General features: G+C 38.1%; 1 protein-coding gene across 3 annotated transcripts in view; it reads right to left on the bottom strand.

Annotated features, from left to right (window-relative positions):
• Positions 1-6,501: 6,501 nt before the first annotated feature.
• The window catches only part of LOC132830126 (mannosyl-oligosaccharide 1,2-alpha-mannosidase IA-like), a 132,405-nt gene continuing 119,186 nt past the window's right edge, over positions 6,502-19,720 (bottom strand). For 2 of the 3 annotated variants that reach the window (XM_060847626.1, XM_060847627.1), the window contains exons 9-12: positions 18,985-19,204; positions 14,580-14,752; positions 7,790-7,905; positions 6,502-6,955 (exon numbers count right to left, since the gene is read on the bottom strand). In XM_060847626.1, coding sequence (XP_060703609.1) covers positions 6,826-6,955; positions 7,790-7,905; positions 14,580-14,752; positions 18,985-19,204 — 639 coding nt within the window. In that variant the 3' untranslated portion in view covers positions 6,502-6,825. The remainder of the gene's footprint in view (positions 6,956-7,789; positions 7,906-14,579; positions 14,753-18,984; positions 19,205-19,720) is intronic. The other variant, XM_060847628.1, reaches the window with a different exon arrangement.

Below are 19,720 nucleotides of genomic sequence, written 5' to 3'. Positions count from 1 at the left end.
TGGACAGTGAAGAAGGTTACCCTCAGAGTACAACGGGATCTTGCTCAAATGGGCCAATGGGCTGAGGAGTGGCAGATGGAGTTTAATTTAGATAAATGCGAGGTGCAGCATTTTGGAAAAGCAAATCTTAGCAGGACTTATACATTTAATGGGAAGGTCCTGGGGAGTGTTGCTGAACAAAGAAACCTTGGAGTACAGTTCATAGTTCCTTGAAATAGGAATCACAGGTAGCTAGGATAGTGAAGAAGGCGTTTGGTATGCGTTCCTTTATTGGTCAGAGCATTGAGTATAGGAGGTGGGAGGTCATGTTACAGGACATTGGTTAGGCCACTTTTGAAATAAAGCGTGCAATTCTGGACTCATTCCTTTCAGAAGGATGTTGTGAAACTTGAAAGGGTTCAGAAAAGATTTACAAGGATGTTGCCAGGTTTGAAGGATTTGAGCTATAGAGAGTGGCTGTACAGGCTGAGGTTGTTTTCCCTGGAGTGTTAGAGGCTGAAGGATGATCTTATAGAGGTTTATAAAATCATGAGCAACATGGATATGATAAATAGTCAAGGTCTTTTCTTTGGGGTGGGGGAGTCAAGAACTAGAGGGCATAGGTTTAGTGTGAGAGGGGAAAGATATAAAAGGGACCTAAATGGCAACGTTAGAGAGTGACGTGTGTATGGAATGTGCTGTCAGAGGAAGTGGCAGAGGCTGTTACAATTACACCATTTAAAAGGCATATAGGTATATGATTTGGAAGGGTTTAGAGGGATATGGGGTCAAGTGCTGACAAATAGGACTAGATTAGATTAGGATATCTGGTTGGTATGGATGAGTTGAACCGAAAGGTGTTTCTGTGCTGTACATCTCCATGACTCTGTTTTGTAAAATGGGAGGAACACAAAGCAATGTCCATTTAAGAACAGATGACTGTTTGATCCTCACTCTTTTCAGTTCTCTAACTGAGAAGCAATGCCCAGCAAAGTGCAGAGCATGGGTTAGACATCCACTTGGAAGCAGAAAATCAAAAGCTAACTTATCCCGGGGCTGTGGGACGGGTATATGAATAGGAAGGATTTAGAGGGATATGGGCCGGGTGCTGGCAGGTGGGACTGGATTGGGTGGGATATCTGGTCAGCATGGATGAATTGGACCGCAGGGTCTGTTTCCGTGCTGCACATCTCTATGACTCCATGTTCTTTCAGCAAATACAGTCAATCTGCTGAAGAAATCATTTCTGACACCAGTTTGAGTGATGTGTACTCTGGTCAGACTGGGCAAGAGGAGAAAGAAAATGCTTTAATATATATCGCAGTAATTTGTTGCATGAAGGGAAAGCCTTAAGAGCTCCAAGACGTAGTATAAAGTTTATTGAAGTGCACTGACCAGTTGTGAAGAGTATTAAACCACATTGACCAAGTAGGCAGAGTACTGAACTGCACTAAAACCAAGGAACAGAGAGCGGAAGATTAATAAAGTGCGCTGGCCAAGTGAGCAGACTATTAAACCACACTAGTACCCAGCTGAGGGGAATATCAAAGTGACAGACCTAGTAAGTGGAGCATGAATGCACCAAGATCAGATAAGCATAGTGTTAAAGCATAGAAACTATGCAAGCTGTGTGTTAAGAAGCAGAGACCACATAAGCACAATGTTATTGCACTGAGTCCAGGTAAAAGGGGGATTGAGGTGCACTGAACTAACCCAAAATGTTTCCTGCATGGAATGAAAAAGAGTTGGGATCCACAATGAGTGGTCTTTGCTCAGGATGTGAAGAGAAAAGTTTCCTACTAGAAGGTAGACTATTAAAGTGCACTGAGTTACTCAGTGAGGGGGGCATTAAATATCAGTAAGAAGGTAGGTCAAGAATGCCTGGGGAAAGAATATCAGCAGATACTGAAAGGAATAGTATAAAAGGTTTTTAAGTGCATTCAGAAGAAAAATTAATGGGTACCCAGTATTATAATTTGTTGAAGAGTCAGATAAGGAGGACTCTGAACCTGGGAAGTTAAGTGGGCAACTAATAGAAAAAAGGAACAGGACATCTCAACAGACTTCAGCATTTTAAGATTATGATATATATGGAGTTGAGCATGTTATTGTTATAACTACAGTAGCAGTACATTTTCAGAAACTGGATTAACATTCAAAATATTTAGATGGACAGAGCATATCCAAGCTAATAACAATGACATTATATAATTCAATTTATGGCAGAATTCTTTGAAGTGGAGATTCCTGGTCCAGTAGCATTAGTATTCGGCATGTTTAAAAAAATCTGTGTTGCAATATTAAAGACTTTGTCTCTACCTTGTGCTCAATAAAAACTACACCGTATTCATGCTTTTAAACATCAAAGGAACTTGAATAAAACAAGTACTCAATTCCCTTTCAGGTTAATGCACAAAATCACACAATACAAGGATTTGTAATTATTTAATCTAGTTACTATGTGCTTAACTCAATGATCTTTGTTACATTAACCAGATTGTGCATTAGTAAATGGCACAATTGCCAGTGTTTAAAGGCATACTCTATATAAAATATATATATCAGAAGAGGTAAAAACGCAGGGAAATAGGACAAAGCAGGAGATTATAGGCTAATCAGTTATGCCTCAGTTATTGATAAAATACTGGGATTCATAAAATGGGAATGAAGGATTAAAAAGAAATGAAGTTAGGAGCAGCTGTCAACTATGGCATGCACTCAACTTTAAATTAACTAATTTAAAGAATTTACAGTTGAAGGAAATCTAGAGAATGTTGTGCATTGGACTTTCAAAGGATGTTTGATAGGGTGCCATTTAAAAGGCTTGTTATGAACATTAAGGCACATAGTGTTAAAAGGAATGTTATATAAATAGGCAGTGAGGTGGTGAGGATATAGAATGCAAGGAACAAATAGATATTCCTCAGTTTGTAAGGATGTTAGTACTGGTGTAAACATTTTTGTTTCTCCAGTTATAAAAATACATTGGATATAGGCACAAGATAATTCTGTTGAAATTTATGGATTATAATCAGTGAAGGGCTAACTTATGGAGAGAGAAAAAAAAAGTAAGACGTAGGAGTAGAAGCAGACAATTCAGCCCATCAAGTTGATGAGATCACGATTGATTTGATAATCCTTAAATCCACTTTCCTGCCTTTCCCCTATAACCTTTGATTCTTTTATTGATTAAAAATGTCTATTTCAGATTTGAATATGCTAACAACCCAACCTCTACAACACTCTGTGGTAAACAACTCCATAAATTAACTGTCATCTGAGAGAAGAAATTCCTCCTCGTTTCTGTCTTAAGTGGCAACCCCTTATTCTGAGATTATGCCCTCTGGTCTTAGACTCTCCCACCAGGGGAACCAACATCTACCCTGTCAAATTCCTTAAGAATCTTATATGTTTCAATAAGGTCACCTCTTGTTCTTTTAAACTCCAGTCAGTACAAGACTGACCTCCTCAATCTCTCCTCATATGATAATCCCTCCATACCCAGAACCCACCTCGTGATCATTTGCTGGACTACTGCCAATGCCAGCATATCTTTCCTTAGATAAATGGCTCAAAACTGTTCACAATATTCCAGCTGTGGTCTGACTAGTATAGTTGTGTAGTTTTAGCAAGACTTCCCTATGACTAGGAAGTGGGCAGATAGATGGCAACTACAATTTAAAAGAAAAAACTGTGAAGATGTAAATTTTACAGAGATAGGAACGGCATTATTCCTTATGATGGTAAGATTCTTAACATATAAGGAAACTAAGAAACTTAAGAAAATGTTGAAAAGATCATTATGCGAATTCTAAAAGTGAACATATGATATACACCTGAGATCTACATCAGAAGAATATTCTGAGAATATCCCCTTAAAGAAATTTAGACGTTTGACACTATTTGGTGCATTGTCCAGCAATTAGTTTGGTGTTGATTTCTTACATACTAATTTATCTTTGAGTGTGGGAGACATTGTCATTAAGTAAGCTAGGGTGTGAGAAGGAAAGCATTGCATGAACTAATTTGAAAAGGAAGTTATATTATGTTGCAAGATTTTTACTAGATTATGATACAAATGTCATATATACTGCTTAAAATGTGAGAATACACTCAATAACCTGGACCAAAATCTGTAAATGAATCAGGGATATTCAGATAGCCTTTTAAAACAAAATAAACTTATCCCTTAAGCTAGCGATGTAGAAAAATTGGTGTTAAATATATTCCTACTTATGGCTGTTATAATGATATATTTTTCCACAAAGATCACCGATGGCAATTTCCAAAACTTTTATTTCATACGGAATCACTATTAATATAATAGCAATTAGTCCAAATAAAACTGTAATATCAGCTGTCACATAGTCTTAAAGGATTTGCCAAAGTATAACTGGTCTACATCATCTTATCCTTGCTTGATTTACTACTTTGTGCTTTTAGAGACATGACCTTGGAATGATAAAAAGTGAGTATACCATGTATGCCCTTCAATATGCACCACTATAAACAAGTCATCCTCTCATCTCCCTAGATATTACATTCTAATAAAAGATTCTGGGGGTTTTTACAGAGCAATACCACGTATAAAGACTGAAATGATGTTGAAGTTTTTCAAAACACTGGGCTATAGTTAAAGTGCAGTATGGACTTTTGTTTATAGGAAGGGTGAGTCATGGAAAGACACAGTGAAGGTCTACTTGAATGTCATTTGGAATGAGAACTTATATACAGTATAAGAATGTCATGAAAAATGGTTATTTTTCCACTGGAACAGACAAATTTAATTAACAGGTCTGAACAAAATTATGAACATTACAGAGTAATAAAAGTTGTTTTCACTGGTTGGTGAACTAGTTGCAAGGGACACAAACTCAGAATTAACATAAGGAGGGCAAGTGGTAAATAATTTTCACAATTACTATTAGCAGATGTAATGATTCATGTGTGTTGACTCAGGCATCATTTAAAGGGGATTTTGAAATGCATTTGAATAGTAAGAATATAAAATGATACAAAAGTTGATGTGCATAAGTGAGCACAAACACTAGCCCAACAGACTGAGAATTCTTTGCTTGAGCCATGTAATTTTTTAATCAGAATAATTAAACAAAGAGCAGACTATTGTATAATGTAGCTCAGGACAATGTGATCTCCTGTAGTAATTTTGATTGCTGAAGGGGCTCAGAGAGGAAATTTTCAGATGTCTCTATGATAGGCTTGGGTTTTTAGTTTTGCTTTTACCTCTCCAAAGAGATATGACACTAAGTTGGTGGTGTGAAGTGAACATACTGTGTTGCATAAGGTGGGGAACAAGCTATATAGACTTTCAAGTCTTTTCCTAACTGTCATTTTCATGTTAATAATTATTTTAATGTACATTGGAATCAAACTGTGTATAAATATTACATAATTGACCTTAATGTATAACTGAGCTTAGGCATAAACAGTATAAATATATGACTTGATCAGAATCAGAATAATGTAAAACGATCAACAACAAAATAAGTATCATAATTGCATAAGTAAAATTGTAAATGAGACAGAATGAATGTAAATGCGATTGATGTAAGTGTATATTACATCACAGCTATGGCTACGATGGGTACTTTGATTAGAAATTACATGATTATGTGTAAATTTGTTTGAGATCAGAATAGCACTACACAAAATGAATTTTTTCTTGACTATAATTATCAAAAAAAACTGCTGACTTAAAACAAAATGGGAGCGAAACTGGTGTATGCCAGCAATGCAAAAAATGGTTTGCAGCAAATTCACGATGATTTTCTTCACTGTGCCAATTTTAAAATTTCTGTAAACTTGGAAAATATTGTGAAGTTATTGAATTACAAACCAAGTAAAAGCCAAGTGGGACATGGAAATCAATCTCCAAAACAAGTGTCTAAACTCTTGTTCTGTGAACCTTAGTGTAAAGAAAATCAAGAAAGGTGAAACTTTTGTTGCTAATTTATTCAGAGCCCATTTCACGCTGCTGGCATTGCCCAATTTCACTATCCATATTTCAGGATATTTTCGTTCAGTCTGTATAGATTGAAAAGTATTTGATTATGGAATATAAAAAATAACATTTAAATTGTGAAATTTGCCTTGGGCAATAGTGTAAATGGAAATTCAAAACAGCTACTACTCAAGATGAATTTCCAGTTGTCAATATTTTGTTTCCTGTATTCTTTCTTCATACAATTGACTAATTTTATTGTACTCTTATCCTCATTGTTTAGCACACTTGTTAACTTATTTAAAGTTAATAATTAATAAACAAGTTAAGGTACCACACAGAAAGATTTTATACAATTACACCAATCAATGACCCAAGAAAATGAAAGGCCTAGTCAATGAATAATGGAACCTCAGGATCTCCAGATCATGATGTCAATGCAATATTTGGTCGTAGTACCAGAGAGATGCTAGTTTAATTACTCATATAAACAACTAAATATGCATTTACTTTGCTTTACACATTTTTTTCATAAAAATGAGAAGTAAAGTAACAGCCTTTACACTTATGAATTTTAATCCTTTGGTCAGAAAGAAGAGTCTCAAATTGATCTTTGCATTCTCCCTCAATCAAGCCTTGTGGACAGGTAATATATTTGAGAATTTACTTTCAAATGTGGCCCACTACAAGCAGCCAAAAGGGCTACTCATCTCCTCACAGAGGAAATCAATGTGTCCAGACAGATCAAATACCACAACACATCGATTACACTGCTGACTCTTAACCCATTTCTATCTAAATCGATAAAAGTCCTTTACTGGAAAGGAAATGCATCTCAACCCAAAAGACTGATAAAGGTTAACCCTTCTTCAGGGTATATCTGTTTACTGATCATGTGTGATCACTTGTTCCTGTGTGTTCTTTTGTATCACAGGCAGAGGATGGGCCTCTGTGTTAAATACCCAGTGTTCTGGAGACAGCAGTTCATCTTCAGAGAACAGCACATAAAGGTACCTTGTTTTAGGAGATAAATGGGAAAAAAAGGATTAATGCACCACCTGAAGTAATGAAAATGAAGAACAATCATATTATTTCACTCTCCAGCTGAGTTTGATATGGGGAAGGATCAGGCAGGAGAGACAGATGATATGTCCATGGCATGAAGATCTCCTTCATGACCTACGCATCCCACCATCAACTAAAGTGTTAAGTTGTCAATTAATGCCTGTTTTAGGTCTTCCTACCCCTGTTGGTACTTACAATGTGGCAGGTAAGGGACATTCCATATGGAAGCCTGAAAAACAAACCACCCGGGGGAGTGGGAGTTCTTGTTTAAAGGCACACAGTGCCTGATTAAGGACCAACATTTGGAAATTAGGTGCTGCTGAGAGCCATTGCTATGGCCCAAGAAGCAGCTACTAAGGAATTCATTAGGGCATAGGGTAGGTTGACTGCCTGACATCTTGCCTGCAAATATGCCCCACAAAATTTCAAGATAGAACCACGTAGATAAGTGGAGGGAAGTGCATATTATCTAGCCAATTGTTTTAGTATTCCATGTAGCTTATCGGAATATATCAGTAGCGATAACATTAGTAACAAACATAAGAAGTACTTGAGAAACTCAGCAGATTTGATAGCATCTGTGTAGAGATAAGGAGAATTAATGTTTCAAGTCTGAAGAGGAGTCATTACGGATTTGAAACGTTAACTCTGTTGCTCCCTCCAGAGATGTGCCAGACCTGCTGAGTTTCTCCAGCATTTTCTATTTGTTTCAGATTTCCAGCATCCATCGCATTTTGCTTTTAATTGGGTATTTGAATATTTTTCTTTCACTTTAATACCTACTTTAATGTCTCTGCAAGAAAAAAGCTCTGCTGTACGTCATCATGGTGTGGCAAGGTGTTGTACACATCTCTTATCCCAGAAAATCCTGCATCTACTCGACAGTGCTGCTCCAGAGCCTGTGCAAATAGAAAATTGGTGCGAAATTTAGCTTGTTGCACTTCTTCAAAAACTCTACTCTGCTTGACCTCAGAACTCAGACCTTTTACTAGTATTTCTCTCCAATGAACATTTCAAGCTAATCTTATTCATTAAACATACCTCACGCTCCTTTGACCCATTCCCACAGTATGACTGAAATTTCCCTTCCAGTTCCCCTCTTAGCCAATATTATTAACAGTTATCTCTTGCCCATTTTCCTGGAATTCTTAGTTTGAATCCTTCCAATCAGATATCTACCTTTGCTACAACACCAAAGTGGCTCTTATAAATGTTTCAAATTATCTCACATCCTTAATTTGTCTGCAGCTTTTGGTTGCAGGACATGGTTGATCACACCATCTCCCCTAGCACCTTTCCACTGTCAATCAACTCAGTGGGGATGCTTTCACTTGGTTCCATTTTCATCTACCTAACTGAAGTCAAAGTATCACTTGCAATGTTTCTCTTCCTGCTGCTGCAGCCTTTCCTTTTGTACCCCAGAAAGATCAATCCTCAACCCTCTCCAATTTTCTCATTTACATGCTGCACCTGGTAACATCATCCAAAAGCATAGGGGCTGGTTTACACATGCTCAGTGATGGCATCTAACTGACCTTTACCTTTTGATTAAATTATCAGACTTCTTACATTAAGTATTGGGGAGATTGAAACCATTGTCTTTGGTCCTCACACCAAATATCATTTCCTAGTTAGCGACTCCATCTCTCTACCTGCTGACTGCCTGACAAGACTATTCACAACCTTGGTGTTATATCTGACCCAGAGGTATGTCATAGATTCATACTATCACTAAGACTTCCCATTTCCAGCTCCATAGTACTGCCTGATTTCATCCCTGCCTCAGCTTATTTGCTGCTCAAACCCTCATTTGTGCCTTTGATATCTCAGGATTTGACGAATTAATGAACATTTGCTTGGTCTTACACATTTTACCCTTTCTAACTGCGAAATCATACAAAACACTGCTGCCTATGAACTAACTTGTACTGAGTTCCATTCACATTTGTTTGCTGGATTACACTGGCTCCTGGCCTTGATTTTAAAATCCTCGCTCTTGCTTTAAATCTCTCCATGTCACTGTCCCTCCCTATTTTTGTAATCTCCTCAAGATCTACCATCCTCTGAAATATCTGAGCTCACTGAATTATGGCCTCTTACATATCCTAATTTTATTCACTCCAGTATTGTTGGCTGCCTTCAGTTGGCTTGCGCTGGCATGGTGTCTCAGTGGTTAGACTGCTGCCTCACAGCACAAGGGACGCAGGTTGGATCGCAGCCATGGGCAACTGCGTGGAGTTTGCACATTCTCCCCATGTCTGTGTTGGTTTTGTCTGGGTGAATGGTTAGGGTAGGGGAATGGGTCTGGGATACTCTTTGGAGAGTCAGTGTGGACTTGTTGGGCCAAATGGCCTGTTTCCACACTGTAGGGATTCTGTGAATCTAAGATCTGAAATTCCTTCTCTATACCTCTCTGCCTTTTTTCCTTGTTTTCCACCTTTTAGACACTCCTCAAATTCTATCTTCATGATCAAGTTTTTGGTCATCCGACATAATATCTTCCTAAGTGACACAGATGTCATATTTTGTTTTAAAATGTGAGTTCACAGAAGCTATTTAGGATACCAGAGGTGCTGTATAAATACAGGTTGTAATAGGCAGATTATATAATTAGTACATTATGTTTATTGACTTAGCATTGACATTCCATGGGATTTCCACGAATCTCCTAAACACTTGCAAGTTTTTGGATGGAATCTTCCCAGGCATTGAAGAACATGGGCATCAGCAAGAAAGTTAGGCAAATCACATAAAATGGTCAATGAAAAGTTTCTGAACATCAGGAGAAAAAGTCCTATTTTCCAACTAAGTGTTAAATACCAAAATGAGATTATTGTCAATGAGCAGCAAGAGGCCAATTTACATGCACTGGCATGTATTAACATTTAATTGTTACCTAATGTTGTCTCATTAATATCCAGTTTCCCATTCTCCCATGAGCTGGATAGAAACTAGACAGTGACAGCTCCTGACATGAAAGTCAAAATGATTACCTGTGATTCTATCTCTGGGTCAGATATAACACCAAGGTTGCAAATAGTTTTCTTTAGTCTCAGGCAGTCATCAGGTAGAGATGGAGTGAATCACGGCTTGATCCTCTGGACTTCCATCTTTTTACACCAGGCACCAACAGCTCAGGGATTGCCCTTAATCCATCCACATTCCCACTACCCCCTCTACCCACAACCCCCCCCACCCCGCCTCCACTTGCTTTGCCTTTTTGTGCTTTGCCCCCTCAGCCATACCTTAAATGCTCACAATAGTTCTGTCTCAACTTGCCTTTTCGCATAAAGTCAGGCAGTTTGTCACGGTTGTTAGAAATTAAGTATCAAGGATGTGGATATGTTCCTATATGTCACCATGCTACATTAGTGTCACACTTGCACTATGTGACAGCCAAGTAAATGGTCAAGTGCACCATGCATGTGCTTCAACCAAATATTCATGTCTCAAAGTCCAAGGGGAGTGGTTCTCAGTCAAGTTAAAGAAAACACACTTCAGTCAGGGAGTTCGGCACTGTAAGTCAAGTGCAGCCTCTGATGTCAGTCCTTTATTTTATCCTTTCAGGGGCCTGATGGAACTCCCAAGGAAAAGGCAACAACATATTCTGGAATTAAGAAATTGGATCAGTAAAATAATGAGGCGACAGAAGTTAAATGCAGGATTTCTGAGGAAGGAAACTGAAGATGACACAGAGACAGTATTATTTGTAATAGTGGCTAAAATGGGGACCTGCAAGAGAGGGTGAATGAAAAGGCTTTTAGTGGGAATTGAATTTTGAGACTAATTGGTCAGTCTCCTAGATAACAAGAGCTTATTTTATAGACAGGATTAGTGGAGATTTGATTTAATGTACAACAGAAAGAGGAGGCAATTGAACCTATGGTATCTATCTTGGAGACAAAGTAATCCATAAACTCCTTCCGTTTGGTGCGAGAGGTGAGTGCAAGCAGCAAGCATTGTAGAATGCAGTTGATAGTTATTTTTGCCCTTCAGGATTATCCCAATATGCAGTGAACCAGGGGAAAGATGAGAATGTAGCTCAGTAGAGCTCAAGGTGCTCTGGCCAGTTCTGGCAATGGATGGTTAAGTAAACATGTGACAAACATGCTCAAGTTTATACCACTTGGAGTTCAAGGCATAAACATAGGGATTCATGTATGGGCAACAAATGGACAAGAGACTATCAATGGTTTACATCAAAAGGGTATCAAGAGAAAATTTGGGAGTGGTTGAGCAGATTTATTTTTACTTAGTGAATGCAAATCTTCAAAGCCAAGCAATAGCCTACTCATTTGTTAAGTTTATGGAGATGGGTCTGCCACTTACACTGTAGAGGGAGTTCTCCTTAGTAGTGTGCAGCAGTTCGTATCCCTCCAGAAGTGTTTGAAGGGTTTGTATGAAGGCCCCAGCAGCAGAGAATGGATGTGCAGGGGCTCTGCATGTGCTAAACCAATTTAGCTAGGAAGACACTTGTCATGGCAGTTCAAAAGTTACCATTTGACAGATGGGTTTTACACAAGAAACTTGTTACTGACTTCTCATGCTTCCTATTCCTTGATCCAAAAGATGTTTGCTTTTAGATCTTGCTCAGGATCTTGCTCCATATGTGGTACAGTAATGCAATGTGGTCAGTCAGTGGCCTGCATAGGTCATCATGAAGTAGTAACTGAGATGTAGCATGGATGTTTTCAACCAACTTGTGTTTTTTCATCAGTTGGAGTAATGCTTAAAAGGTCAGGAAGCCAAGAGAGGGTTTCAGTTATGATGCGTATTGTTGTACTCAACTGTCAACAAGATGTGTATATAATTAGCTTTGTCAGTCAGATGCATAGTACTCTGCTGTGGAGTATGATAGGGTAAATGCTGCTTTCCAGCATGTTATGACAACAGTAACCAATGTCGCTCCAAGGTTGCTTCTGGTTTTGACCCAGTCTGCTTTTTTCTTTACATGTTCCCAGAAGATTATGTCCTTTTCTAGAGTCATTTCTCAGTGAGCATTTATGTAATATGAAAAAGAAAATTAATGCAAAACATCTTAGAATTTGAGACTGTGACTGTGAATAACTTGGAGGGTAACTTTTGCAGAAGCAGAGATAAATGAGAATTAGGAAAGGTATGGAAACATGAATGGTTAGCGATTCAATAAACTGTTCCGTATTCATCTTGTCAACAACAGAAACCCACAGGAGTGGAGAACCATTAGGAGATAGTGAAGTTGAATGGACAGCTGTGAATATAGGTAGGAGAGTGAATTAGATAGGGATAGTGTTGGCAACAACATGAGAGAAGGGGTACATAGAGGAATGGAATCAGTGATAAGGATCCAGAGATTTTGGCTGAAGATGACAGTTTTGATCTTTCTATTGCTTAGCTTAGCATGCAGTGCAGGGGTTGAGAAAGATGGTGCAAAGAAAGGCTGCATGTCATCTGAAAACATATGAAACCCACCCCATTGGGTCACTGTGACAATACAGGGTACTTTGACCATCTTCCATAGATAGGATTTACAAAAGAAAAAAATCAACTGAAGTCTTAAGGTTTAAAAAGAGCAAACATTTGTAGATTGATAAAGAAAGATCACACTATGCAGTTATTTGCTATATGCATAATGAAGCCAGATAATACTATTACCCAGAATGATTTGAAAAAAAATTAGAAAGGCATGAACATATCTTGGGGCTTCAGACAGTTCCAGATTGAGTGGGAGGTAAAAATGTCCCTTTAAATTCAGCTTCCCATGAATTTTCTCTCAAAATTAAAATACAGTAGCAGTTTTGTTTAAGTAATTCTTCTTGTCAAACCGAAAGGAAGAATCAGGGAGCAAGTCTCAATTTCCTGTTGAGATGGGAAAGAGGTTAAAAAAAAACATGTGGAGAGTAGATACCAAAGAGTTCTGAGAATGTAAGAGAAGAGATTCAGGAAATTAACACTAAGTCAGACAAGATAGTTCAATATTATGACCAGGGTTTGAATGGGTGAATCAACATCTCTCTTTTCAACTTTATGGATTGTAATGAGAGTTTAAGTCTTTCCAGCACAACATTATACCTATCCTCAAAATATATTCCACCAATTTTCACTATAAGAAACAAGGAGTCAATCACAAGGTTTTTGTTAAAGAAAGAACAAATTTATCACCTGCTAACCCTGAGAAAAATAATAAAGACAATGACATCAAGCACACACCCTTTGGGCAGTCGCTTGGACTGCAAATCAAAAGGGGATAGTGTCCAATATAAATGAAGATAAACAGAATATACAGTTTAGTGTCCTATGGTCTCTTTGAGGTTTTAACAGTGGTGAGGATTCATGGTTAATTAGTCAGTTTCTTGGACTGCTAGTAGTAGCGTATATTGCAGTTATCTTTTAAGTTCTTGGTTCTCTGGTGTTTCTTTCCAATCAGTGCTGGTGAATCAGGCATCTTACTTATTTTTGAGAGAGTGAGATCTTTCTCAGCCCGTTTTCAGTTTTGCATTGATGGTTCCACTGCTTCTGTTCTGCAAAATAGCCCTCTGAAATAGCAACCTATTTTTACATTTCATTCCTGCAGAGATTATATTTTCAGGCTTACTAACTGTGCAGCAGTTTTAACTCTAACGTATTAAGATTCTCATAATGGTAAAGCAAATAGATGAGGGCCCTCTCATGCTACGCAGGAATCCTGGCTGATTGGTTTCATTGTCTTTAGGTAAAATGTTAATCTTACCTTACATTGCTTTTGATATAATTCACATTGGTTTCATGAAACTTGACAAATCTGTGTGAGCTAAGAGATCCCTGTGGCTATTTTAAACACAGAAACAGAAAATAGGACCAGAAGTGGGCCATTCACCCTTCGAGCCTGCTCCACTTTTCGATATGACCATGGCTGATCATCCAATTCATTACCCTGTTCCCACTTTCTCTCCATATCCATTGATCCCCTTAGCTTTTGAACTATATTTAACGCCTTCTTGAAAACACTCTATGTTCTGGCCTCAACTGTTTCCTGTGGCAGTATTTTAGTCTCTTTTTTAAAACCTTTTCAGTCAATAGAAGTCACAGGCATCGGATTGTAAAATCAACAATCACATTTTGTATCTTCACTCCACTCAAGTACTAAAGCCTGTTCATTATTTTTCTGTCAACAATGCAATCAAGTTATACTGATGGGATAAAGTAAACGTGATTATAAAGATTGCTTTGCAATGGAACAAAGCAGCTTATGGATTATGCTGCCCTACAAGTAGGATACTGCAACCAAATGGTGCAAAAATACGACCTCATATGCATGAAATGACTGACACCATCAAACACATGAAGATATTAATGCAACACCTGAATTTGTAGCTGTTGTTAAAGGTCAGTATTTTAAAGAAGAGGAGGGAGCTTAGGATAGTCTCATGATGACAGCGTAGGAATAGGAAAATAATCCACTGGTAGAGATACTTTGGTTCAATGTTGATGGTAACAGTTGATGTAAAAGAGGCAGTCCCCTAAAATGATATTTCTGTTTAAACTACATCCCTGTATTATCAAACATGTCTCAAAGGACATTTTTATGATAAAACTGTGAACAGTTTTCACCTACCTGCACTGCCTCCCAGCCCCATTCTCTATATCTGGGGTCATGGGTAAATCTCCACATGTGCATGTAGGTTTCAACCACTTCAGGTCGCAGGATGTAATACTTATCATTCATTCTTGTTGCAACAGCATCTGCACCACCATCGAAACGAAATGCTTCAGGACCAAGTCTGGTGGCTAAAGATCAATAAGTATTTGTACATTCAAAAAGAAAGAGTATTCTTTAAAATTAACTTCAGGATCATTTCAGTCTTCTGAAATTCTATCTAATAAAGAACAGTATGAAATTCGGCTTCTGGTGTAACACGGGGTTTATTTTTGCAATGACTGCACAAACTGAGATTGAACAGTGCACTGGCTGCCCTGAAATTTCTGCACCCGCTTTTACGAATGATTAAACATGTTATAATGCAGTTTCTATGCAAAAAGCACTATCACAAGGGAAGCAGAATTTCTGGCCTTCAATTTCAAAGGATGTGCATACTTAAAGGTAAGTATTTACATGTGGAGGGAGATCTTTATTTCAGCTCTTACCAAATTATGAATAAAGCTAATTATCTGGAGCTGTTAAGAAAATGGAGAGAAGTGGAGTGAAAAAATTCCCAATGTGAGCACTAAACTGACTCTATGAGCAAGTGAAGGAGTAAACCCATTTTACTGATGAGTCGTGGAAATGCAGCTTTGTTAGGTGTGGGAGGCAAGCAAATTTCCCAAACAAGGTGCCTCACAGCATTTTTCCCAGAAGTTACCAGGGTATGTAATAAATATGAACTGCATTTACCTGTAGAATTTGGGACCATATGGAGAAAAAGACAATGCACTTAGAAAAATCTGACAAAGGAAAAGCATCAACTGCACTACTCACCTAGCCAAGCCTACAGCTTGTTCTGTGCATCTCATGAAAAGTCACACTTTAAGGAATATTTCTTCAAGGAGAATTCAAACCTTTCACACTTTTTTAACAAAATAATATCGCAGTATTTCTATATCATGCTGCATGATGAACATGTCTTTTTGACATTCAGATATTTACGGTGCATTTTTGCATGTGCACCTTTAATTTCCAACCTCTAGAAACAACGGGCTATTATAGTCTCACAGTCAGAGATGTGCAGCACAGAAACAGACCCTTCGGTCCAATTCGTCCATACTGGCCAATTATCCTAAGCTAATCTAGTCCCATTTGCCAGCATTTGGCTCAGATCTCTCTAAACCCTTCCTATTCATATATCCATCCAGATGCCTTCTAAATGCTGCAATTATACCAGCGTCCATCACTACCTCTGGCAGCTTCCATACACGCACCACCCTCTGCGTGAAAACATTGCCCCTTGGGTCCCTTGTATATTTTTCCCCACTCACCCTATTAATTGGAATAAAAACTGAAAATGGTAGAGAAGCTAAGCAGATCTAGCAGCAAATGTGGAGCAGAAACAGAATTAACATTTTTCAGTCCAATTGACTTTTCTCTCCACAATTGATACAAGGTCTATTAATTTTCTATAGCACTTGTTTTTATTTCAGACCTCCAGCAACTGCAGTATTTTCCTCTTGAATATAAATTCTGGCTCACCCAGCTGTCAGTCATAAAATTGGAAAAAAAATAACAATTACATAGAGCTATTTCTAGTGCTCCAAGGTACCTGCAACATGTCCAAAGCCATAAAGGCCAAAGCATTAACCTTTCAATAACAGACTCATGACAAAAGTCAGGCTATTTGGAGTCGGGGGATTGAAAGATGACTGAAAAACATAAAATACAGGGGAAGAGTTAGAAGAAGCTTCCCAGACTTCAGAGCCAGTAACTTATTGAGATCCATGCTTCACATTCGTCATATCCCTAGCTATGTTGTTCTAGTACAGCTACAACACTACCCAACAATGTGGAAAACAATGTATGTTCTGCACACAAAAAAAGTGAAATCCAATATGGCCACGTACCATCCTTTCTTGATCGTCAACAAATGTTAAAAACCATAATTGATGCAGCAATAACATGGTCAGTTTGGGATCCAACAGGACTACTTGGTTCTAGACTTCAACTCAGCTTTGGTCAAAACATCTGAACTCGAGAGATGAGTTGAATATTAACCAGCAGCTGACTGAATCAAGATGCCTTCAGAAACCTAGGTTAATGTAAACCAGGGGACAAACTTTTAGCTGGTTAAAGTCATATCTAGCACAAAGGAAGATGACTCTGATTGTTGAAAACCAAACATCTGACCCCCAGGACAAGCTGCATGAGTAGTATCCAAGGCCTGATCATATTTAGCGAATTCATCAACAAACATTTCTCCATTAAAAACCATATGTGGGCGAGGTTCACTGATGACCACGAAGTGTTCAGTACCATTTAGGTCTCTTCCGATTCAGAAGCAGTCTGTGTTCAGATGCAGGAAGACTCTCAGAACACTCAGGCTTGGGCTGATAAGTAAAAATGACACCACACAACTGCCAGATAATGAGTGAATGTAATAATCTCCCCTTGAATCCAGCAGCATTACCATTGCTGAATGCCTCATCATCAACATCCTGTGGATTACCAATGATCAGATGCTGGATCAGTCATACAAATACTTATAGGTCAGAGATTGGGAATTCTGTGGTTGACAATTCACTTATCAAGTCTCTCACTGCCAATAAAACTCAAGATAAAGTGCGATGGAATACTCTTCACTTAAATGGATGAGTGCAACTCCAACAACATTCAAGGAGCTCAACATCATTTAGGACAATGCAGCTCGTTTGATTGGCACCCAATTTGCTATCTTAAGCATTCACTTCCTACACTACCTGAGCACAAAGTTAAAAATCACACAACACCAGGTTATAGTCCAACAGGTTTATTTAGAAGCACACTAGCTTTTGGAGCGCTGCTCCTTCATCAGGTGGTTGAAGGAGTGGCACTCCGAAAGTTAGTGTGCTTCCAATTAAACCTGTTGGACTATAACCTGGTGTTGTGTGATTTTTAACTTTGTACACCCCAATCCAACACTGGCATCTCCAAATCATATCTGAGCACAGATACAGCATTGTGTACAATACTTTGGATGTACCCCAGTTTTGTGAAACTGACTTATTGTTAAATAAAAAGAGGTCTGAAAGTCATTGGGAAAAATTACCCAAGTATGTTATTTCTAAGAAAGCGTGTGGTTTCTTAGGTGCCTAGCCAGATACCTATGCTGGTAATTGATGTAATGTTTACACCAGTAGTGGTTTCAGTTTTGTTCAGAATCAGATTCCAGTTCAGGAGCACATTTTCACTCAAGAACAAAGGTTTTTAGTTTGTGAAGTCTCTAAACTACATAATTTCGTGTAGAATTTTTCAGCTGTCAGAAATGAAAATGGTTCAGGTCATTAGAATGGAAAGGAGTCTCTAGGCCATCACACCTGGAAAGGGTCAGTTAAGAAATTAAAGAGCTAAGGTAAAAGTACCACTCTGTTGGGATTGAGCATATGCTAAGAAAATTGCTAGTAAACAGGTCATTTTGCTGTGTGTACTAATGTCTTTCTAAACTATCTTGTTAAATATTTCCAATGCTTAACCACCATGGTAAGCAACTATAAAAATTAAGTTTTGATATCACACTGGGATTTGACTTGTTCGGTATTATCAACTGGGACCATAAAAATAACTAACAATCAGGAATATTAAGGAGGTTGGCGTTGTTAATTCCAGAAGAAAAAGACTTAGAGGAGATAAATATTTTAAAATTATGAAGGTATTTACTTGAATGGATGTGAAGAAATTGTTTTCCTGTGTGAGTGAGTCTAGAATGGAGTAGCAAAGAATTTGGGAGGAATGTTATTACAGAGTTCAGAAATTGTGGAAATTGCTGCCACATGGAGTGACTGAAGATGATAACACTGGCATATTTAAGCAGAGGATTGATAAACAAATGAAGCAGAAATTCCTGTGAGGATAGGGTGGAATGAGGTAATTAAAATGTTATGTGGTTTATGTGAAGCCGAAACATCAGCACAGATCAACTGAAGCACATGACTTAAGGTGTTATAGATTCTGCATTTCCATGGGTTAGGAGACAATTCAATGCATTTCTAGAAGGTGTGATTGAAAAACATGAGGAAAAATTAAGACTGACAGTATAAATTGACATGACTGACTATATAAATTAAATTATATTACTACTCCATTGACTGCATAAAGCTCAGACACTAACAACTCTGTACACGTGTTGCCAGGCTACATGCAATAATACATTTTTATAAAGTTACAATGTAATATGAGCAAAAAACATGAGAAGCTTTGAAAGAATTCTCAATAGTTGCAGTAATGGATTTGTAAGAAATTTCTTCACTCACTATTTGACAAAGGCATCTAAAGTTGTTAAATAGTAAAATATCTGTTAATCTATTTGCAATGCTATTTTGAGGAATATGTCTCTTACCTGAACGCTTGTATGACTCATGGCAAGTGATGGTGATTTCTGCTGCTAATTCCATGTAATGTTTAGACAGGTCTGCTGGTGCATCATCAGCTCCCATTGCTAACATCCCTCCAGAAAAACAGGCCAAGTGACCCATCTTATGGTCCAGTATCCCACCCCTCCATTCTGCAATATATGTCAGACCACTGGCAGATTTTCTTACTAGATTTGTCTCTATAGCCTGTGGGTGCACAAAAAGACAGAATATTTTAGTTTATGTTGTATTATGTGGCATTCTGATATTAATTCAGATAGGTCTATTTCCTTATTGTACATCTCTATGACTTGTGCTCCAGAACTTGCTACTCTGCTAGCTAAGCTGTTCCAGTATAGTTACAACACTAGTATCTGCCCAACAATGTGGAAACTTGCCTAGGTACATCCTGAACACAAAAAGCAGAGCATAGCCAACCAGGCTAATTACTGCCCCACCAGTCTATTCTTGCTCATCAGTAAAGTGATAATAGTGCTATCAAGCAGCACTGCTCAGCAATAACTTGCTCATTGATCCCCCATTTGGGCTCCACGAGAGCTACTCAGCTCTTGACCTCATTACACCTTGGTTCAAACATGGACAAAAGAACTGAATTCCAGAGGTGACATTTAAATGAACTGACCTAGCAAAACTGGAATCAATGGATTACAAGAGGCAAACTCTCTGGTGGTTAGAGTCATACCTGACACATAAGCAGCTGGT

This window comes from Hemiscyllium ocellatum, chromosome 30, assembly GCF_020745735.1.
Source record: "Hemiscyllium ocellatum isolate sHemOce1 chromosome 30, sHemOce1.pat.X.cur, whole genome shotgun sequence".
Lineage (NCBI taxonomy): Eukaryota > Metazoa > Chordata > Chondrichthyes > Orectolobiformes > Hemiscylliidae > Hemiscyllium > Hemiscyllium ocellatum.
The sequence above is the reverse complement of the archived record's forward strand: the minus strand, read 5'-3'. Positions and strand labels throughout refer to the sequence as shown.